Below are 23,117 nucleotides of genomic sequence, written 5' to 3'. Positions count from 1 at the left end.
TCTGCACGGTACCACCATCAGGGTCTGCTGGGCTCCCCAGCACACCCCACACCTTTTCGGGGCTGAACCCATCCAAGTTACCTTTGGGCCCTGCCTGCCCGGGTAGCCGGGCAGTCCTGGCACGCCAAGTTTTCCCTGAAACACAAATAAAAGAGCGTTAGTGCGGGCGAGCTGCTTGCGAGCAGCTTCAGATTTGCAGCAGCAGAAAGGGGAGATGCCAAGCGTAGAGAAGTCAAGAGCAAAGCAGAGATGACATGGGTGGAATAAAGCTGCCGGGGCACCATGATCATCCTGTGCCCTCCCTGGGGGAAGCCCAGTGGATTTGATGAGGAGTGAGCACTGTAAATGTGTCAGGGACATAGCGGGGAATGGTTATTTTTTGCTATTATTTTTTTTTTTTGGCTGATACACCTAGAAATTAGACTGGAGTCCATGATACTTTCAGTTTCTCCATTTTTTCCCCTCTGGTCTTTTTTTTTTAAAGGCATTATACCCAAGCAGATAACCCCAAACAGACCAATGTCTCGATACGCTCAAGTCACACCGCTGCAGTAAAACCATCCCCCTTGGGTCTCCTCTAGTCTTTGTGTTGACCAACTCATCAGGCCAGCCTTCACACAAAGCTCCCGCAGCTCCTCTTCATCCCTCTGCCCTAAAACCGCCCCCTACACTGGGCACTGCCCCAGCCACCCCCCCGAGACACCCAAAGAAAAGCAGCTTTTACTGTAAAACATCCCTGGGCGATTCCATCCTTGCGACTCACCTTCTCTCCAGCAGGACCAAGAGGACCAGGATCTCCATTGGGGCCAGAGCGACCTTTGGGACCTTCTGGACCATCCTCACCCCGGGGGCCAGGAGGTCCAATTTCCCCCTGTTAATCACAAGACAAGCGCTGACAAGGCAGGTGGGTCCCAGACCCCGCGTTTGCTGACAAGCAATACCCTCACGGCTGCAATCAGATACTCCACGGAGCCGCTAATACAACTCTTGGAGAAAGCTGGTCTTCACCAAGAGGCTCCAATGAGACTGTAAATTGCAGCGCATTATTAGCGCGCCGAGCTTTCATTCACACAGCCTGGCCATTATCTCCCACAACAGCCGTTTTTTTTTCCTGTGGCCCAATTATCCCATCTACACGCAGCGCCTCACCGCCGAAACAGCCTTCATTAGCTCTGATTGCAACACACCCTTTTACCCACCTCCCGGTTCCCAAATTGCAGTTTGATGTGCACGCAAGCCCTGGGAAGTGTTTAATTGAGGGTTGAACAGGGCAACTAGAGAAGACAGACTGGGCTGGAGCTTTTGTGCTGAAAATCATTAGGAAATCTGAGAGCGGAGAGGACCGAGCTATTAACGTGAATTGTTGTGACACTGTGGGCTTCAGCACACAAAACAACAGTTGTCATTTTGTCACTCGGGGTAAGAGGAGATGCTTCCATGCTGCGAACACAGGCAGCCTTCTTCTCGCTCACCAGGAGCCGGGTGGACGCAGATTTATCCGCCAGGCTCTTAACCACCCCTTGTCCTTTCATCGCTCATCATAAAGCACAAAGAAGTTGACGGTGGGAACCGGAGTCGCGAGCTTTGTTTGAAGAAGCTTATGTCTACCTGCGTTTGGCAAGGACGGGAGTCACCTGCCCTGGGATGCCACCTTCAGTCCTTCCTCCTTGGCGAGAAGCGGGGGTTTGGGAAGTTTCCACTTATTTTAACTGTTCAATTACACAGTTCAACGCCAGGAGAAACGGAGGATTTGATTTCGACTTTTACGAGCCTTCACGCAAGGCATTCATTTTTTCCTTTAAACACGAGGATGACTGACAGCAGAGCTCTCCTGATCCCTGGGAGGGCTTCAGAGCTCTGAGGGTCACCAAGCCCCAGGCGATGCATCACTCGGGGAGGGGACGAGGCCAGCCCCCTGTCCCCAAGGATGGACAGACACGCTGCAAAGCCACGGACTGCAGCTGCTGCCCACATCCCAGCAGGATTTGGGGTTTCTGATGGTCTGTGTGTTCCGCTGTGCAACCAGGCAACGTGCCCTGCTGCTAAAGATACGAGCCTAATATAACACTCCACCCCTGGCAGTTTTCACAACGTTCTTTGGTTTCTATTAAAGTGTGTTCCCGGTAACTTTACGCTTCACATTGATGGTATGGAAGCACATTAGGCTCAGCAAATAAAGATGCCCACCAGACCCTAGATGTAATATTACAGGGGAAAAGAGATACTGGAAATAAATTTATGATACAGCTGGATCATGCAGTATTCCTAGCTGTCAAAGCAGCAATTCTATTATCAGTTATTTTACCTTCAAGGTGGGATTAGCAAATTTAGGGATTTACAACTGCTGTGCTTGAGATGAACGTGAAATTCCTGTGTTTCTGCCTCGAGATCGGACGTGCCACCAGGACTCCAGCAGGAGCCCACCGTGGGGCTCTCTCCGAGCTGCGTTTGCACGATAACACACAGGCTTGAAAGGCAAAGCACCACAAGATCACGTCCGTCATAGACTCTTACCCGGTCTCCTTTGATGCCCATATCACCTTTGAAGCCAGGGAAGCCATCTTCACCCTATATAAAGGAGAGGGGGAAAACCAGACAAGGTGTAGAGATGGAAAAAAAAGAAAAAAGGTTTCTCTAGCCTCGTTGTACGGCCCCTACCCAGGGAGGACAAGGTTAGGTCCCCACAGTGCCAGTCACATTGGCTTCTCTAAGTCATCTCTAAGTACCTTGCCAGTACTGGGAACCAATTATTTCTGAAGTACAACTGGTTTTATTTTCATGGAGGATGTTTTACACCATGCTTTGAGGCAACCTCTAGGACAGTAGCAGTATTTCTTTCAGCAAAAAGGTTTAATTGTAGAGCTCAAATCAATAATGTATTTCATCCTACAGCAAATCTCTCCTAGGCAATGAAGAAACAGTTCCCAGAAAAAACTTTTAAAGTTTGGAAGGTCCCTGCCAGGATTCCCTAGCTAAAACTGCCAGCTTTGCTGCTGAATTGCTGCGGGCAGTAACGATGGAACATGGAACTGTTTACAGGACCAGGCAAGATTTTTCTCCACCTCCTGCTCTTCATCTGGGAGAAACCAATTGCATCTTTGAGACACGCAGAGATAGACTCCATTCGCTTTCTTATTGACTTGGAATTCACAAGCTGCTCTGATGAGCGGGCTGGGCAGCATATCCCATGCACTGTTACCCAGCTGTAACACGCCACAAACCCTTCAGCTCCATTGAATCACTCAAGCTGCAGATTTTGTCAGGAGAACATCATCCTAATGCTAGACCCTGAGCTATCAGTAACGGCTGGCCCCAGCAAACACCTCGAAACCTGAACGTATCACAGAGGCTCAATTATTCCCAGGTCTGAGCCAAGATGTGGCAGAACATCATGGCAGGTACCCAGCCTGCACCCGCTCCAAAAATAAAGAGGTTACCAGCCCTTTGGGTGCTCAGCCCCCTGCTCGTCTACGAGAAACCCCTTGTGCAGGACAAAATGTCACAGGCCATGTCCTGTGGGATAGGTCTGCAAAAATGCTCAGAAGCTGTAGAAAATCAATCCAAACATACGGTGTTAACTCACCTTTTCACCTTTGGTGCCTTTCAATCCACGAACACCATCTGCTCCCTTGCAAGAGATAAAACAAGATGTTACAAGGGCACAGGTAAGCTTAAGAGTGAAGAATCATTAATCATGGTGATTTTTGCTTGCTCTGATGTTGACAACGGTATCTCTGCAAACTATGGTGTTCCTAAACATATTTCTAATGAAATATCAGCCACTGACGTCCGGCTTTTGGGTCACCAGCGTATACCTTATAGTCACAAACGCCTACTGACTTGATTCAGCAGGTGGGGTTGGTGGTCTCTGCCCATTCCCTGCACAGGACTTAAGTTTCCAGGCATAAAACTCACTACGAAAAATATATTTTCCAAAAAAACATTTCCACAAATGCCTTGCCAGCACACTGAGTTCACTTGACTATTCACAGAAAAAACGGTGCTCAAGCTGTGCACGGACACTTGGGAAGTGAATCCATTTTAAAATCTCTGAGCTCACAGCCAGAGATTTCCATGCTGTTCTGCAGTGGGTAGCAGCACCATGTCTGACACCCCAAAAGTTAAGCTTGGCTCTTTTTTACCATGGTGCTCACCTCTGTGCATGCACTGTCTTTTTTAAAGTACATTTAGGCACCAAAAGGTGGAAAAAAACAAGTAACACAACTGGTGTGGGCAATTGTGACATGGTGCAGAAGCTCTCTAAACCTTCACCAAGGCAATCAGTCCATGGTGTTCAGCCCAGGGGTGCTAAGTGTGGTCAGGATCTGCCCCCTGCTATGCCACCAGCCCAAATATGTTGGACCCCCATGCTTCCCATCTATCCTGCCTCTTGGGATAAAACATCACCCTCAGGTACCTACACCAGCTGCGCTGTGCAATGCAACTCTTGCAAAAAAAAAAACCTAGAAGCAGTTTGGGGTTTTTTTGAGGAATAATATTTTGCCTGGCGTATTTAAAACTTTTTCTTCCCTTTAGCATGTCAAAAAAAGTATAATTAAAAGTACATCAGGACAGGGTTCTGGTAAGCAAGGCAAGATCTAAAAGTTATTTATAGCTGCAGGACCAATGAGATGCATTTTTTACCGAACTGGAGGCTCGTGCAGTTAATAGAGCGCTGCTTGTAGGAAGCAAAACCTCATCTGTACGCGCTACTTGTTTGGTGCATGACACACGTTCTCCAGATCAGTCTACTGTGGAACAGTTCCACTTTCGTGGTAAAACAACAGCAAACCATTCCCTAACGGACCACTACGTCTCAATCTGCAACCTTGCAAGAAACAAGATGAAAGCTTGCTTTGGCTAAATACATCCTGCTTAAATTTTGAAGGGAGAACAGTAAATGGGTTTCTGCTATTGAAAAAATATACAAGGGGGTTTAAGAGGGTTTAACTTCACCTATAGTCAGTCCCCAAGCTGTGTTTGTATCTGCTAGCACAGAACCCTGCAGATTCATTGGACCTTTGGGATGCAGGATGCATCTGCACCTGAACTCATACATCTTCATGGGCATAATAGCCAAAGCTGAACAGGGAAAAAAAATACCCACTGCCTTCTTATCAGCATGCAAGCACTGCAGGCAGCAGGAGCAAGGAAAGAGCTGGAATTCAGTCTAGTGAAAAAGCACATTGCTGAGATGCACAAGCGTCGTCTAACAAGATTTTGGATCAGGAGCATGAAAAGCTTGCTTTGTTTTAGTAATAGGCTATTTTGTTTTATTAACAAGCCTTGTTAAAGTCTTCACATTCTGGCTGAGATTTACTTTGGTTGTAAACTGGAAACGATTGGAATGGGACTGAGCCATGCTCACGAAGAATTAAAAGGGAAATCTCTCCAAAGTGCTGAACAATACTGGGAGAGGTTATTGGAGAGCAGGGGACTTGTAATCCTCATGGCTCGAGAGAAGATGCTGGACCAAGGCTCGGCTTGAGCGGTAGATACAGCTGGTCACTGGGGTGGCCCGAAGTGCCCCGGTCAGCATCCATCTCCAGCACAAGCCGGAGAACTCGAGTTGAACAAGCAACGCCATGGACACTGTTTCTGCATCCTTCCTACCTTGACTCCACGTGGTCCTGGATAACCGATGGGGCCCTGAGGACCTGGTGGACCCTGGGGTGAAAAAAATGCAAACGAGAAAAACATATCAGAAACCAACACAAAGGTGCAGCAATAAGGAGAATGTGCGGAAAACAAATATCCCAGTCATCTGGCTGCTTCAGACCAGGTGGAAATGGCAGTGGCCATCTGAAAATAGCTCAAAATAGCACAGAGAGCTACAGGAACATCACCTTGAGTCGGTGCACTGGGCTGAGCCAACGGCAAAGGTCTGTACAATGGGGAAGGAGGAAGAGACGAGACAAGACAGCAACAACTTGTTAGAAAGGGGATTTATATGTAAGATTGGCGATTTGTGCTTTGGATTAAAGAAAAGAACAAGTTCTCAGAGAGGAAGAACGTGTTCTGCTGTCTCCCCCCTCCCAAACCATCCTGGTTTTGCAGTAATGCAGCAGAGCTTGTGACGATGATGATCACAGAGATGAGTTATTGCTTGAGGCACAAGCCTCGCGGTGATGTCCTTTGGCCTCAGCTGTGTGGGAGAGGAGATGGTCACAAAGCTCCTTTCTGGCACTGAAGGCTTCAGATCCCTAGGGACGCCACAAGCTGTGCTGGACACGGTGCCCGATACGCTCCCTACAAAAGCTCTCCTTCCCACCCTCGCTCCCACGCTGTCTTACACCTGCAAACAAATCACGTTCTTTATTGAACCCAGTTGGCTTTTATTTTGATCAATTCCCTAACTAAACAAATACCCTTCCACCTCTCCCAGCTTGAGATGGACATTTTTTTCCAGCCTGACAGAGCTGACAGGTCCACCGGCATCCCAGACCTCACGTGAATATCGACTGGAAGAGACCCGCAGCACCTCCAAGATCACCTCCCTGCCATTTGCTAAACATCTCCCAGCACGGGGAGCACCAACACAACCGCTTTATTGGCTTCTCATACTCTGCAGAGGCCAACGTTTGAATTTTCAGCCTCGTGTGACGCCAGCCAGCCAAACGGCTGTGGCCGTGGGTTGTGCTCTGTGCAGCGCCCCAGCGAGGCGCAAGAGGATGTCCATCAAACTGGACCACGCTCTAATCAAAGACTTTTGACAAACGCAGTGTTTTTCAACTGAACAGGACACAGCAGGAATGCAGATGGTAAATCTCCCGGACAGACAGATGACTGTATAATTCAAGGACTCTAGCCTCCAGCAATATTCTCAAATATGCTGTTGAAGAGGGACTTTGTGGGGAAGGGGAAGAAAAAGGAAGACCAGGAATACAAAAAGAGTTATTTTCTGCATTCCCTGCGCCATGAAAGATATTTATTTGTGTCTGATTAAAAGAAAGCTTCCCTTCACGGTTTCAGTTTTCATGTGTGCTGGGTTATGGAGCGCTGCTTGCCAGGAAAGCCAGGAGGAGCAGAGAAAAGATGAACCCAAGCACCAGAAGAGACTCCCAAGCAGATGAAAGCTGGGCTCAGCTTTCAAATTTCAACAGGGTTTGCTTCTTGCCACCTCCACTGACCCACATCCCCTGGCTGGCCGGCCATCCCTGGAGAGCCCCATGGAGATCTGTCTCCATCCAGCTACTGTGACCTTCCCCTTAGCAGTGACGAGGATTTTGTTGACACCTACCTGGCTCCCCTTCTCTCCAGGAGGACCTTCCTTGCCGGGATGACCCTATTAATAAAAAGAGACAAAGAGACGAGGGAAACGGGTTTAGTGCACACCTAATGCTTCAGAAACCAACAAGCACGTTCAGGCAGCCGTAATTTATTTCCAAGAGAACAGTTGCTCTCCAGGAAGCTCCTACTGATACAAGTAGCCCCCCAGAAGCCAACTTGCAAGAGTAAGCCTTCCCCAAAAGGAAGAGAGCTGCATTTGGGTCTTTGGTGGTATTCTACCTGGCTATTTTACACTTTTACTCTTCACCACCTTTCAGCAGAGAAGCACAAACCATTTTACAATATTTCTCACATATTAGAATACCTCACTGAATTCAGCAGCAAGCAGCATATAAATTTTGCAGACAGGAAAACAGATAAAATTAACTCCATGTGTTAGCAAACTTGTGAAGGTCACAAGATGCCCAGACTGGTCAGAGCCCCTCATTAATTTCCTAATTCCTAGAGTCCATTACAAGATCTCATGACAAATGCTCAGCTAACCTGCATCCCCGTTAGACTCCGGCTGGCTGGACGTTGGCCAGCATTCCTCTTGAGATTTGATGCTGAATAACTCAACATCCAAGAGTTTCCAACACATTCTCATTCGTAGGCTTTAGAAGCCTTTTGCCGGGGTTGCAGTCAGTAGAAAACAGAAGTGTGAGTTACCTCAGATACAGCTTGGAGGATTAGTGAGAAATGGGGGAAATCCATGAAAGTAGTTTTTAGTGTTGATTTCCCTACTGTTGGAACCAAACTGGAACCAGGGTGGAAGATGACTCTTGGGTTGGCAATGTCCGTACAAAAGCAATAAGCCCCTGCAAGGGCACTCATTGCACACCCAGGGACCTTCCATTTTATAAAGATGATGAAAGCACATCCAGCTGCTCTAAAGCCACTGAGACTTTGTGCACTCAATGGTTTCTTTACTTATGAACTCTCCTCTAAATACACAAATGACTCGCTACCAATATAACAAGGAAAATTGTAAGAGTATTTTCCATCATCAGTCTTCAGAACGTGAATGTCAGACAAGCTGGATTCCATAAAACAAGCTGGTTTAATAAAGAAACAAAATGACAGCTGTCATTTTTACATTAATGAAAGGTAGGAGAAAATGCAATCTGAATTTATCCTGTGAGTTTAAACGTCACCAGAAGCATCAGTGCGCAAAGCGGGTCATATAACTGTGCTTGCGTTCAGCTCCTGATATCTCTCTGCACCCCAGGGGAGGCAAAATGGAATTGCAGCAAGATTTCAAAAGCCTTTGTCCACTCTGCACTAAATCATCACCATTTTCAAAATGCCCATCTCCATTACTGCTATTAAGATCAAAAATTGATGAGCAACTTGGTTGGCTTTCGCAGTGAGATGCTTCAGGCCCTCAGGGATTTTCAGATACCTTCCAAGACCAATTTCTAAAAAGAGAACATGGGCGGGTTTTTCTCCTTAGGAAGAGCAACCCACGTCCTTACAAACCTACAAAGGGTCTGCAACCTACAGGGCTACCTGTGGCAAAGGGCCTGTGCCCATGCCCACCCACACATGCTCAGCTTGCAGGTCTTATGCAGCCCTCAGTCTGCCTAAAAATAGACCTGGCATCTTCTCCAGCTGAACTTCCCTGGAGGCTGCTGCAGGAATTTCACATCAAAAGCTACAGCTTTAGAGATGTTCTGGGCTTTGCTTTAGCTGCTCTGTTGACTCAGCTAACAATTGTACGAATGTTCAAAATGCCCTCCATAGGAATGATAATCCCAGGGTGGGAAATGTAATTTTTTTTGCCATGCTCTGCATTTGCATTAGTGGAATGTAACTATTTTACATTTATCATTCTTAAAACCAGGTGCCTCTGAGGTGTGTAAAAATGAGATCAGGTTTAAAGGCCAAAGATTTTTTTAAGACCAATTTCCAGAGGAAGAAGCAAATTATGTTTAAAGTAGGATTAGGAGGAAGCTGCAGGAATCCAACGTTGACATGCAATTTCAACCTGTCCTTATCACCGTTCTGCAGCAGTGCCCAGCAGCCCCGAGCGAGACGAGGACCACCCCGCGCTAGTGCTGCAGTACGCACAAACGCACCCGCAGGAGACCGTCCCTACCTCGGTGAGCTGCCAACCTACGTAAAACGGAGAAGAGAAACAGGAGGAGGGCAAAGAGAAGCCCGAAGAGATGGTGAGAAGTACCTGGTGCTGCGCAGCGAGGCCGAGCAAAGCTTGGAGCAGGGACGGGGCTTCTCAAACCCAAACCCTTCAACCCAGCCGAAACGCGGGCAGGGTGAGCCTGACCTTGCAGGCTCACGTGTTCCACAAGCCCACGGTGCACCCCAGGGGGGATGGGTGCAGGATCAGGCCCCGCAGCCCTGATGCCAAGCAGAGACTTGGGAGGAGACAACTTACCGGAGGACCATCTGCACCAGGCATGCCAGGAAGACCGGGTTTGCCCAGCGGTCCCTAAAAACAAACAGAAAATCAACAGCTGCAATGGTCAGAGTCTCCAGAGCGTTGGAGGACAGGGCTTTTCAGACACATTTCTTGCTTTTCCTAGCTCTCAAAGGCTGCAGAGAGGCGAGTCTGCTGGAAAAGCTGCTGTAACTTGTAGGGAGTCTGCTTATTTCTGTGGGCAGAGTTGCGCCAGCATCCTGGGATGCTGCAGTGTTAGTGCTGGCACCTCACACGTACAGACACGATACAGCAACGAGAGCTCAACAGGAGATGCCAGGGCACGAGGCATCAAGCTGCTGTCCTGCCAAAAGGGCACGATGCTGCAGGAGGACATCTCCTCCTCCTCCACAAGTGGGAGGTTATCAAACTGTGGGGCTCACTGGTCCAAGAAGTGCCCGTTCTTTGGTGACACATGGCAAGGCGATTAACTGGCAAAGGAAGAGCAGAGTTGCCTCAGTCGACCGTGCTTGCTGCTTTAACACCATTCAATGATTACCTTTCTAATTAAGCAACCCCCTGATTTCTCACACCACTGAGGAGTGCCGCTGCTATTGGGAGCTCGTGACTCAGCACTGAAACCCGAGAGCCCTTTATCTGGCAGAACTGCTAATGTGCTCCTTTGGAGGAGAATTATCAATAATTGGAGTCTACCCCTCGCTGCCAACACAAGCAGAGGATTCTCCCGGTGCACGCGCCGCGATGCACGCTGCGTCCCTGCTCAACGGGAGCTGAGCGAACACCGGAGAATTACTGCTCTGTAGGCAAAAACTGCTCCCTTTGTTTAAATCGTGATGGTTTAAACAAACTGGGCTGCCCGGGGGGAACCAAGGCCAGCACCTACCCCACATCGACAGCAGTGGAAAGTCAGAGAGAGCTGGAGCAGGCGAGGAGGAGGCAGAGGGAGGGGATCTTGGCCAAATGAGCCAAATCCATGGGCTCTTCCCATTACCATCCTACTCAGACGTCCAGGCATTTAGCCCACAGAAAAAGACAATTTTCAGTCCTCTCCGAATGTTTTACCATAGGCTGCCTTCAAAATGTTTCTCTTAAGAGGGGAAATGAATGCAAATATTATGAATTAGAGGTAAACCATGCTTTCTTGTCTCTCTTCTGTCTGGAATGAGAGGCATTAGACTTTCATAGACACGGCTGCAAACAGATGTTGCATATGGGGCAAAGAAGCAGCTGGAGTAGCAAATGCATATTAATGGCAACAGTTGTCTTAAGTCAGAGCTGCAGTATTTAAACGTACTTTCTCTCCTGGGGGACCGATCGCGCCTTGTGGACCTGGAAGACCCTGTGAAAAGAAAACAACTAGGGTCATTAAGGAACAAGTTATTCCTTCCAAAAGCATTTTGGCAGTGCCTCAGCTGAGCATCATTCTAGTGCCTGCGACGGCTGGGGATTTCCCCAGCTCCATTCATTCTCAAAATGTCTTGCGAGGGACGATAAAATTTCATTTTTGCACGGCATGCTTCCTCTGGAGAGCTGCACTGCTTTGCCATGTGCAGCCAGGCTCATCCCCAGGATGGAAACATAGATGCTCTGAGGAGCAAGACTTGCTGAGAGCCATGGAGAAGGCTGACAGCAAGGCTTGGACATCTGTATTACCCATCTGGCTCCAGAGCAACTGGACCGTGGGATGCTAAAAACCAGACATGAGCCACAAGATGTGACTCGGCCGAGGAGACTGCTTGGACCTGGGTTTGGCTTTGCATCGCAGCAGCAAAAGCCAGGTGAGAACCAGAGGGATCTGAAACTGGGAGCATTTTCAGGAAGATTTTGGGCCAGCGATGTATCGTCAAGCCAATTCCCAGCAAATTCCCCTTACTGCTGGTCCCGTCTCTGGCGGGGTAGCAAAGCTTGTTGAGAATTATCATTCCTTTTTCCTACCCACGGAAAAGGAGTTTTCCTCTTACCTGAGCACCTGGGTTACCCTGCTGTCCTGGGGGACCCGGCTCACCTTGAGGACCCTGCGAGGAGACAAGGGCAGAGCTAAAGATAGGAAAGGCGAGAGCGGAGCCGGTGCTTCCTCAGGCACCGCAGCTCCTGCCCCGCTCCCTCCTGCAGCATCTCGACACCTTCTCTAACCCGCTGCCGGTAACGGAGAGTTCCTGGGAAAGGGAAACAGCTCCTCTCTGCAGTGGGATAGGGAGGGGTGAAGTTATTTCAGGGCACGATCACTTCTCCGCATGGACACACAGCCCAAATGAGCTGAGCAGGGCTTTAACGCTACCTGGCTTTGCATTGGCTCTTCTGCAGGGAGTCCGTTTCATCCGATTAGTACAAAGTATGAGGCACATAAAGACGTTTTTTTCTCTCAGTTAAATTACTATATTTTGATATTCATTAGAACAATACACATCTCAATGAAAATGTTTGATCTTTCATGGGGAAATAATGTGTAATTCCATCAGAAATTATAATAAATTAACATCCATTTGCTGTAGGAAGATACTCTCCATGGTTTTCACAGGCTCTGATAGGAATCTAGACCAGGCTAAAAAGCAATTAGCAAATCTAATTTAATAGAGTACATTTTACATTTTGCTCTATATAATATCTGAACTGTCCGTAAAATTTGCAGTGAAAACGTACCACATTCCCCTTGGGACCTGTTTGTCCATCCATACCAGCCACACCCTGAAAAAGGATTTAAAAAACAGCACTAAGAAAATATCTCATTATTTTGCACCACAAAAGCAGAGAAATTGCCATAAAAATAACAAAACATCAGGAGGCCCTTTGGACCACGTGGAAAGGGAACAATTTTCTAAAGGTGTTTGGTAAAGCAGCCAATTCCACGAATCCAGTTTACACTTTAAAAAGTCATTTCAGTGTTTTCCCCACTGGTTTAACCTGCCTGTGAGGCAGAATCAGTGCCAGGTCAAGCAAATCCTGGCTAAGTACCTCAGCCGGATTGCCTCCAACAGCGAGCAAGAGCGGAGTAGCAAATGAAAAGGAAAAAACGGACAAAAGACCTCGCTCGGGATGCGAATGCATCGTTCAACAAAGGCAGCGGGTGAAGGCAATGGGCTGCACTGCCTTGTGCCAAAACAAAAGCCAACTGGGGTCAAACACTCCCTGAGCATCTTCATTAAGGGGGTAACGTGGTACATGGTTCGCTGGAGATGTCCCACTGGGGGTTCCCCTGTCACCGTTTTGCTCTGGACCAGGGCAAGGTACCTGGGTGTAACAGCATGCTCGGAGCAGTGAGACAGTTTTGGAGCCGATCCTGAACCCTCGTTAAATTTCAGCAGGACTAGGAGCTCAAAGTGAAGATGTCTTTGCGTCCCAGGAGGGGTTAAGGGCTTCGCAACGCTCACCATTAAATGCTGACCCTTTAGCTCTAGCAGCAGCCCGGGTTTCGGTTTTTAAGTTCTAGGACTTCAGTGAGCTGCAGTGATTTACAGAGAGAGCCCCTGCATCAGCACTTCCAGCAGCACACGACAGATAAGGTGACTGTCTCCCGAATAAAAAATGGCATGTTCTTTCCTCGGCTTTCGCCCAAAATATGAACAAACCGCTTTAAAGTCTCACCAGCCCTCAGGCAAAAGTTAATAGCAAAGCCACTGTGTTAATAACTCTCATTCTTCCCTTTCAGCCTGAGCGAGGCATTAATATTTACTCAGGTAGGCCAAATCTTGAGCTGCCGTAAATGGACGTGATGCCACTGAAAATGGGGGAGAAAATGGACTTTGAGCCATAACTTTTTTTTGAATACCACTTCTTTTCATTGCACAGATGTATAAAATTATGCAGCTGTATTATCTGCTTGAATGACTAACGGGGACAGGGTATTTTGCCCAGAAAGCTCAGCTGCCTGCCTGAGGAGGGCGGCAGCCCCGGGAACTCACCGGTGGCCCCGGGGGTCCTGGTGGCCCCTTCGGTCCCAGCAGTCCTCGGGGTCCCTGTTGGGGGAAACAAACGGGGTTAGCATTCCCAGTGCCCCCCCATGCTGCCACGAGCGTGGATCGGGGTGAGCTTGCGCACGGCTGAGCATCGCACTGCCCGGGGAAGCGTCGGGGCTGGCACGGCAATGAACTTGCTGGTTTTGCAGTAACAGCGGCTTTCTTGGTTTACAAACTGGTAAGAGAAATCCTGTATGCACATATCCTTGAATTATAAAGATTAATAATATAGGCACAGACATTTATTCTTTGGATTGGAAGAAGGCCCACTTAAACCAACTTTTTTTAATTTAATCATGTTCCTGGATTACCCTGTAATGCACACAATGATGCAAAACACTTTGCAGCCAAGTCATTCTAGCCAGGGATTATTATGAAGAATGACCTGATACCACTAATGGATCATTAGGGTTAGCATTTCAAAATCTCTCCAGATTTAATTTTTATCATTGACAATCTATACAACTCAACAAGGCTGGAAAAGGTTTTCAGCCTGCAGCATAAATGTACATTTTCAAAGGCATTTGGTTCTTAAACCTTCACCAGTCAGGACTCCTGGTATCACAATGTTTTCTTTCCATTTCTAGCCTTCTCACCAGATTTAAACTTGCATCATCTTCAGGGAAATTGGTAGGATTGGAGCATCACACTGAGTGAGCAGAGACATGGCAGGAGAATTGTATTCATTCAATAGGAAGCTTTGCAAATCACACTCCAGCACCACCTGCACCTTGAGCCTTCAGGGGGGTGTTTGCAGTAAAAGGAAAGGGATGGGGTCTCGTGTGCACCCAGCTGCAGATCTGAAAGCTCACCTTTTAAACGCAGGCTCTTGCTTAAATTAGGGCCCACAGGGGAACTCTGGGTATTTACAAGGATGGTGCTCGTTCACTGTCACAGAGGAAAATGGTTCTTGATTGATGGGCAGTTTTATCTGTCTGCCCAAATATTATACGTCCCTTTTTATGATGCAGAGAGGACAGAGGAATTAAAATGAAATGTTACAGGATAAAATAGGAGACATTAAGAAAGCGTCTGATCTTGGAGACTACGGGGATTTTGATCCTGCAAAAAAAGCAGTCTGCAGCAAAAACTGGATGCATCGACCAAGGGGTCTGTCCCAGCCACCGGAGACCTTCATGGGCTGAAGCCTTGCACGCTGAGCCCCAGCAGAGCAGAAACTCTGCTTGTATCAGCTGGCAATGGGAATTGGAAGGAAATGGAGTGGGATGAAGAGAAACAAATTTTGAAGTCCCACCACTAGTTTCAGTTACCATTAAATTTGGAAAGACCCTCTTTTGGCTCAGGGCAGAGAAAAAGACAAACATGCAGATTTAGGATGAAAAGATTTAGATTTATGACAAAAAGTTTCCTGTAATGCCATTTAAACCTTTACTCTGGCCATCTCAGCTATTTTTACTCATGTTGCTGAAATAAAAATAAACTTCCCTGCATGCATTATCATCATTTAAGTTCCTCTTCTGTTACTGTGTTACCTGAGCACATAAATGCTTTTAAGAAGTTAATAACCCGTAAGTTATTGCTTAGACATGTGCTAAGAAGATAGCCGAGTTGATTAATCTTTCCCAGAAGTTAATCAGACATCTCGTCTATAATTTAGCTCCAGTGAGTCTGTAAATGCCAACCCTTCCCTTTCTCACATGAAGTGTGTCCAACAGTTCTCATCAATTACTCTCAGGCCACCACGCTGGGCCTTAGAACAACAAAATAAGACATTTTGAAAGCAAAGCCAATGGTAAATGATAGATAGCTAATGTTCTTTTCATAACAAAGGAAATGCATTTTGGATGAAATAAGCAGCCAACAACTGTACTACACACAAAAACCTACAGACAGCCAGAAGCAGAGTTTACCATTGCCAATAAAGTAAAAAATACTTGGTATTGGGGAAAAAATGCTTGCAGAGTCTCAAATTGACAACCCAACTCTTTCTTTTCAGTGGGATACTCCCTGAAAGCATTTCTTTGGGCTGGTCAGGAGATTTTTGGTCAACACCACTAGCACCTCCTTTTAACCTTATTGATACCAGGAACTCCCTCCTTCACTAGCCCTGGTTCAGCTGCTCGGGTGTTAGCAGCACGTGGAGGCCCAAACGTTGACAAACTCTTCAGATTTATGAAGTTTGTGCACTGTGAACAGAATATTGACCCCACTGAAGTCAGGGCAAAAGTCCTCTTGAGCTCAATCCTGCCAGGACTTCATCCTGAGATTTAAAATGGATCACTCACACTGCACAAAACTAAGCATGTGGGCAAGGGAACTGCATGGCTAATTGCTGCCATTGCCTGTGCAACAGCAGACAAAACCATTCCTCACTGGAGTTTGCTATGAGCACTCACGAAAAATGTATTTTACATGTTTACCATGCATAATTTCTACCCCAGCCTACTTACCTGAATCCTAAATAACACGTCAGGAATAAGGATACATGCAGGAAAGGTATGAGACCAATCTAAGCTAAGCTTTACATTTAAAATGATAGGGTTTAAATTTCAAATCCTAGCCAAAAACCGATCAAAATCAATAAGAATTTTGCTCATTAAGAAAAAAAATACAAAATATCAACCAAACAAAAAACCCCAGAAAGTATCCTCTTTTCTTGGTAGCCATCTTAGTAGGGAAAAAAAAAGCAAAACAGAGTTGTTACAGCAAAGATAACTCTCTAAACCTTTCACGTAGATCCTCAAGCAAGAGAAGCTCAGTCCCTACAGGATCTCAGGGGTCTTCCTTAGCAGCAGCAGAGCTGCCCCATGGGACCCCTAAACCACTGTTATCATATCAAGACCTTGACCAAAGCAGTGCTGCTGCACATCAAGCCAAAGGAGGAGATACTTACAGGTTCTCCAGGTAGACCTCTGGGTCCAACTTCTCCATCATCTCCCTGCTCAGCAGCAAAGGCGCAGAGAGAAGCAGCAAAAGAGACAGAACAAACCAGTTATATTTCAGTCACATCCCAGGTGTTTCATTCTTATTAAATAACAATCACACAGAAAACCAACTTCCCTGGAATAATCATAGAATTTTTTAGGTTAGAAAAGATCTTTAAGATCATTGAGTCCAACCATTAACCTAGCACTGCCAAGTCCACCACTAAACCATGTCCCTAAGTGCCACATCTACACGTCTTTTAAATACCTCCAGGGATGGTGACTCAACCACTTCCCTGGGCAGCCTGTTCCAATGCCCAACAACCCTTTTGGTGAAGAAATTTTCTTAATATCCAACCTAAACCTCCCCGGTGCAACTTGAGGCCGTTTCCTCTTGTCCTATCACCAATTATTTGATAGAAGAGACCAGTACCCACTTCACTACAACCTCCTTTCAGGCAGTTGTAGAGAGCGATAAGGTCTCCCCTCAGCCTCCTTTTGTCCAGACTAAACAACCCCAGTTCCCTCAGCCGCTCCTCGTAAGACTTGTGCTCTAGACCCTTCACCAGCTTGGTTGCCCTTCTCTGGGCACATGATAATAAAAGGGTAGCCATGCATAAGGAAGACTTCGGAAGCCTGGAGACCAATACTGCGTGTGCAGAATTTACCGAGAATTACAAATGCTGTAAGGATACTTCATAATTCACATCGATGTTTATAAAGATGGATTTTTCTAATAGACAAGATATTGTAGAAACAATTCAGGGCATGCGAGTCAATAACCACAAGATTTAATACCAAACTGAATGGGAAGCCAGCACGGCAGTGCTGCCCTGGGAACGTGATTTAGCCAAATTAGCCCATGTGCTCCTCAGATAAACCAGAGGCAACAAAGGGGTAATTGCTCACCCCTCCACTCCCACCTCCTGCTGATGCCCCACTGATCCCCCAGGAGTATTAGATGGTGCTTTCTTTAAGTTGCTTTTAAATCACCCAAAACCTGAGGGTCCCTCTTAGGAAATCAATCCCAGCAGCCAGTTCTTGTAAACCCTCCTCTTCTGCTAATAAAATTCATGCTCTTTCCCAGTTATGCCCTCCGAGCTTCTCTCCCTGCACACTTTGAATGGTTTCTTATTCTCTTTAAGATTAAGGTTCTCCAGACACTCATTTTTCCCCCACAAGACATGGGTTTGGTCTTTTCAACTTCAAAGCCCTTTACAGCTGCAACTAATTAATCCTCTCAACCTCATGGTGAGGAAGGTGTTGTTATCTGTGCTTTACAGGGGAAACAAATAGCCAAAGGTGGAAAGCAAACATCATGGAAGGGGATTAGAGCCTGGGAAATCCATACTCGCTCTTCCAATTGAACCGCACACTCCTCACAGCAACGGATTTGGCATTTTCAATCTCTCCTCTTAAACCAGCCCTTCCAGACCTGTAATCACTTAGTTTGAGTTTTGCTAGAGGCCTTCGACTATTGACTACACGGTATGGAAGGAGAAGTGAACAATTTAATCTTTGATTCCCTCATCTGTCTAGAATTTCAGTTCCCCAAGTCTTGCTGCAGTTTGCTGAATCTTAGAAAATCAAAAGTGATGGCTTGCATGCCTAGAGGATGAACATTTTTCTTGTGTTATTCTTTCAACAAAAACTGAGTTTTCTGACCAGATCTTTTAAAACAAATTCTTTTCACTTTTATTCCCCTTGCTCTGTTTCCCACTTGCCACGGCTCCCCACAGCATCCCCAGAATACAAGGATGGGATGCTGCCGCTGCCGACCGGCAGCGGACGACGTGCCGGCGGCTGCCTGCTCTTGCCACATCTCTAGCTGATATTACATCTGCTTCTTGTTTACAGGGGTTAGTTATGAATTCAAAGGACTGCTGAATCCAGAGATAGACTTACCCTCTCCCCATCCTCTCCGGGTGCCCCCGGTGGTCCGTGAGGGCCTGGCTCACCCTGTACAGGAAAGGCAGAAAAAGCTTCAGAGAAGGCAGACATACTCCGGCAATGGAAAACACTGGGTGAAGTGGATAAACCCAAGCAACGGGCTTGACTTTTCTGCCCGCGTGGGCTCCAGCACTGCCAGACTCGTGTCCTCCAGGGACTAGAGCTCATGGGATTTACTGGTGACCCTTCGGCAGGGGTCCGGGAACTGGGTGGGCACCATAGCTCCTTCAGGAGAGGAACTCGGGCTCTGCATGTGGTTATTGCTTTACCCAAGGCATGCTATTCCATTTCTGGCTGATTAAGCATCTCTCTCAGGCACCGTCTTCCCTTTCCTGTGTAGCTTGTAATCACAATGCAATCTCCACTGTTCAAACACTCCCTTACTTTATAAAGCAATGGCTGCACTCTCTAGGGAGGGGAGGCATGAACAGCCTGCCAAAATAACCGGCTTCTTGCATTTTTTCCCCATTGTTTAATTATAAAGTAAAGAGAAGAATCCCATTATAATTTCTGGCAATTTCCATCCACAACTGCACTGCCTAAAAGCAGGTTTTGCTTCTTGCTTTATTTTTCAGTCTGCATTTTATTAAGGCGATTTTTTTTTCCCCCTTTCCAATTTCAAGCAGTCCCAGAAGGATCTTGCAGCTTCCCGGGATGTGAATGCAGTGCCTGGGAGGGATGCTGTGACATCCCACACACTCTTAGAGGACACTCTCATCCTCTCCTAATTGTGGCTCGTCCCCAGCAATAGCTGCCCTCCTCCCAGCACCTCCCAGCACCTCCCAGCCACCTCCTCCTGCCAAGGTTTCATTACAGACCATGGCCAGAAGACAAGTGGAAGATAACTTACTCTATTTCCCTTCTCACCAGGCAAACCAGCCAAGCCATCAAACCCTCGGTCACCCTAAAAGAAAGACCAGTTTAGTACACGTTTCCACCTGCTGTTGAATAACTTTCCAATTTGTTTCCTTTCTGTGTCAAGAAGGGATTGATTTTCTCCCTCGGGCATTCAGCCTTCACCTCCCATCAGACCAGTGATGATTTCAAAGTTAGAGATTAAAAAAAAGAAAAAAGCTGAAAGTAATTTTAACTCCTCCCTCTTCCCTCAGCACCTACGGTTTTAAATGTTTTTCCATGTGGATTTCAGAGCTTGTCTGGGTGACTTCTCCATGATCTAAAGCATCTATCTCACTTCTGGACAGGTTCTTCTGGTCCAACTATTTATTTATTTTAATTTTTTTTTAATTCCATGGAATTACAAACGACAATCCACTGGTGAGCAAACTGGACACTTGTATTCCCACGCCTGCCAACACGTCCCCAGTCACCGCCTTAAACTTCACTGCGATCCACCCCATACAACCTTTTAACCCTCCTGGACACTCCAAGGAAACAAATACCTACACAATTAAGTTCTGGAAACTGTCTTAATGAAGTCAAGGTCAGAAGACAGATCTGTTTAGACCTATAAAGGAATGTCATCAGCTGGTAAATTTAGTGACTTTACATGGATGCTTAAGGGTATTGCAAAAGGGGCATCTCCTTGCTACCCTGCAAAGAGCAGTTTGCTCTGCCTGACCCCAGCCTGAGCAGGCACACAGCCAGCTGTGAGACTGGGGATGTATAGGGGATACATAGCCCCAAACTACCGATACTGGGAAGGCAAACCAAGGCAAGGATGGCTCCCCGAAATACCTCTTTTCTATCTCCAGTAGCTCCTGAGACTGCCTACTGCTGTAAATGCAGCTCTGGGCCAAACAGAGCTTTGGGCATCCTTCTGGGGAGCATGATGCCAAGCCCAAAATAATGAGCTCTGCTAAAAGGCCGGGTGTGTTAATTTGTGCTTGGCACTGTGTTGAGAAAGTCATGCAACCTCACGCTGGCAGAGCGCAGGCAGCGCTTGCCAGCATCTGCCTGCAAATGACCGGGCAAATGTCTCCTAAGTGCGCTCCTCACATACCCTGCCCGCGTCCCTGGATGCCCCCAAAGGAAACAGGCACCTCTGAGGAATTCAAGTGTAAGGAAGAAAAAGCAAAACCCCGTTAGTCCTAGAGCAGGTGGGCAGCAGGAGCCTGCCTTGCCGGGGTTTTCGCCCATGCCCACGCAGCTCCTCCGGGTTGGTATTTGGAGAGTTCATGGTGAACCATGGGCAAGCTGCAATAGGGTTTCTCTCCAAACTTGTGCCCTATTCCAGTCTCTTGTGTTCCAGGGGGAAATGGGGACAGGAATGCACAGAGACAGCCTTTTCCCAAAAGCCTCAACTCTTTGGAAGAGAGAGAAGACACAGGGGCATTTACAATTTGTGGGTGATGCCATCTCCTAACACCCAGGGCAGAAGGCAGCAAGCACCACTCAGGAGATAGGAAGGTCCCTTTTAACATTCTGTACTATTTTCACATTCTAATAGCATGTGAAAATAGTACCTGCTCCTCTCTTCCACAGATCCTTTGCCTATTAGCAAAGAAAGGAAAGTCGATTACACCTGAGCAGATCACAGGACAGACCGGGCTGGCCGAGGTACACCCAGGGTAACCAACAGCTCTTTGCTCTTGGCAGGTCCTAGAGCATCGCTCTGTCTCTGCTCACAGCAAATTTCCTTCTCCTTTCCAGCACTGCTCGTTATTCTGTTTTCCCTTCTTCCCTGGCATCCACTCCTTTGAGGGCAGTCGACACTCATTAAAGCACTTTACTGGATAAATGATTTGCAGTCTCCTGTCTCTGTATCAAAACCCCCCATCTATTCCAGCTTTAAGTATCTACATAATAAAGTACTTAAACCTTCTAATACGTGATTCCCTGAGCAAACTTTCTCTGCATTCAATTTCAGTGGCACAGCTTCTTCCTTGCTTGATAATACCAGCAAATCACAGCTGAATGAAGGGATTTTGTCTCAAATAAAAATACAGGACATTAAAATTCCTCACCACACCTTCTACATTTCCTCACCCAGTTAATAGGTATTTTTTTGGTAGTTACATTTTAGGACATTTCCAACCGCTCATTCATGTTTGTTTTTCATAATTGGGATTCCAAAGTATTTGTTCTACAACTGCAGCCAAGGGAGCATATTTCATTCTTAAGAGGATCCAGCAATTTAAAAAATTTGCATCAAAAAAAAAAGGAAAAGAAAAGATAGTTATTCTGCCTTCCAGGTGTGTTTTTAACTTCCCTCTCTCAAACGTGGAGCCCATGACTTCACAGGAGTTGCTGGATCATTTCAACAACCTCCTCTAAGCAAGGTGGGCTCCTTCTGCCAAGGGTCCCTCAGTTCATGCTTGCTAAAAAGCAGATGCAGATTCCAAAACCACATAAATCCCTGGTGCTACCTTTGGTCCTGTCTGGCCTGGCATTCCCCGGGCACCATCGCTGCCAGCTCGTCCCTGCAACAGAGAAAAGCGAAGTCAAATACAAAGGGTAAGGCAGGACCCACAGGGACATCTGCTCTTTGGTCTGTGGCCGAGTGAAGTTTTATTTAAGTCAGAGCTCGCCGGCTGGGGAGCAGCTTCCCTTGGCGAGGGAAAAAACTGCTGGTCTGGTTTTGAAGCGGCATCCCGGGCTCAGCCTGGTGCTAATGAGGGGTGTGAAACACACGGCAACGAAGCTGCTTCACTACGTGGGATGCTGGGACATGGTCATTGATTTTAATTTGAAATAATTATCTTCCAGCACATTTTAAGTTATGCTAATGACAATGTCCACGAATTGAAACGAGATAATTTTTAATTTTTTTTTAAGCAAGCTAGGACTGGGTCATACAAAAGACTTTCTTGTTTCTTCCTCTGGCAAGCCAAATCACGATGAGCCAGAGGATGGCGTAAAATAAAAACCAGCATCGGGGATATCGACAGAGCAAGTGAGCACGATTTATCCCAGCTCCAGAAACCCTCCAGGGACTGGATCCTCCTTGTGCACTACTGAGACTTGGGGACTGTCCAAACCAGCCCAGAGCATTTATGCAGCTACAACCTCGATGCCACAGAGAAAAAAAAAACCCAAAAACAAAAAACCGACCCCAAAAGACAACAAAAGAGTGGGAAGCATGGAGTTGCAGCTCTCTCCACCATCCAGCTTTTAACTCTCATCCTCATTTGTGTCTGCCCAGATGGACAGAGAGGTCCTGGACAAGCCACCAGCTGGCTGCCAGCCTGCTCTTGTGCAACGCTCTCGGTGCTCAGAAATTGTTTGGCAGCAGAAACGATTTCTAGCAGAAATTGTACTTAATGCAGTCGTCAGCGCAGCTCCCGGGACACTCACCCTGCGGCCTGGTTTTCCTGCCGGACCGGGAGGACCCTGGATGCCTCGTGGACCCTGTAAGGCATCAAGGAGAGAAGAAAAAATGCCATCACCTAAAGCCACGACAGACAGACCGACCCAGTACCTGCTGGCATTGCAAATCAGGCGCTGCTGGGGCTGTCAGGGTCACCAGGGCTACAAAAATGGGACGTGAACCCCTTGAGCAGAGCCTGCGGTTCAAAACACACAGGAAAGGCTCAGGACTGAGCATCTCTGGGCAGGAATTGCACGCGTTTATCCACGAGGAAGCTTGCGCCCTGCAAGCAGTTCCATGTGGTGGAGACAAATCACTTCCCCCACTGTTAGAAAATGGGAACTTTCCCTTAATACAGGATTTACGGCTTGGAAGGACAATTTTCTGAGCATTAG

At 47.1% G+C, this 23,117-nt stretch overlaps 1 protein-coding gene across 2 annotated transcripts in view; it reads right to left on the bottom strand.

The window, feature by feature from the left end:
• The window catches only part of COL5A1 (collagen type V alpha 1 chain), a 158,797-nt gene that overhangs the window by 39,935 nt on the left and 95,745 nt on the right, over positions 1 to 23,117 (bottom strand). For both annotated transcript variants that reach the window (XM_075055860.1, XM_075055862.1), the window contains exons 16-31: positions 22,710 to 22,763; positions 21,782 to 21,835; positions 19,306 to 19,359; positions 18,411 to 18,464; positions 16,475 to 16,519; positions 13,567 to 13,620; positions 12,308 to 12,352; positions 11,629 to 11,682; positions 10,962 to 11,006; positions 9,665 to 9,718; positions 7,241 to 7,285; positions 5,614 to 5,667; positions 3,584 to 3,628; positions 2,515 to 2,568; positions 764 to 871; positions 82 to 135 (exon numbers count right to left, since the gene is read on the bottom strand). In XM_075055860.1, coding sequence (XP_074911961.1) covers positions 82 to 135; positions 764 to 871; positions 2,515 to 2,568; positions 3,584 to 3,628; positions 5,614 to 5,667; positions 7,241 to 7,285; positions 9,665 to 9,718; positions 10,962 to 11,006; positions 11,629 to 11,682; positions 12,308 to 12,352; positions 13,567 to 13,620; positions 16,475 to 16,519; positions 18,411 to 18,464; positions 19,306 to 19,359; positions 21,782 to 21,835; positions 22,710 to 22,763 — 873 coding nt within the window. The remainder of the gene's footprint in view (positions 1 to 81; positions 136 to 763; positions 872 to 2,514; positions 2,569 to 3,583; positions 3,629 to 5,613; positions 5,668 to 7,240; positions 7,286 to 9,664; positions 9,719 to 10,961; positions 11,007 to 11,628; positions 11,683 to 12,307; positions 12,353 to 13,566; positions 13,621 to 16,474; positions 16,520 to 18,410; positions 18,465 to 19,305; positions 19,360 to 21,781; positions 21,836 to 22,709; positions 22,764 to 23,117) is intronic.

This window comes from Buteo buteo, chromosome 23, assembly GCF_964188355.1.
Source record: "Buteo buteo chromosome 23, bButBut1.hap1.1, whole genome shotgun sequence".
Taxonomy (NCBI): Eukaryota; Metazoa; Chordata; class Aves; order Accipitriformes; family Accipitridae; genus Buteo; species Buteo buteo.
Note: the sequence above shows the minus strand (reverse complement) of the source record. Positions and strands in the feature narration are given on the sequence as shown.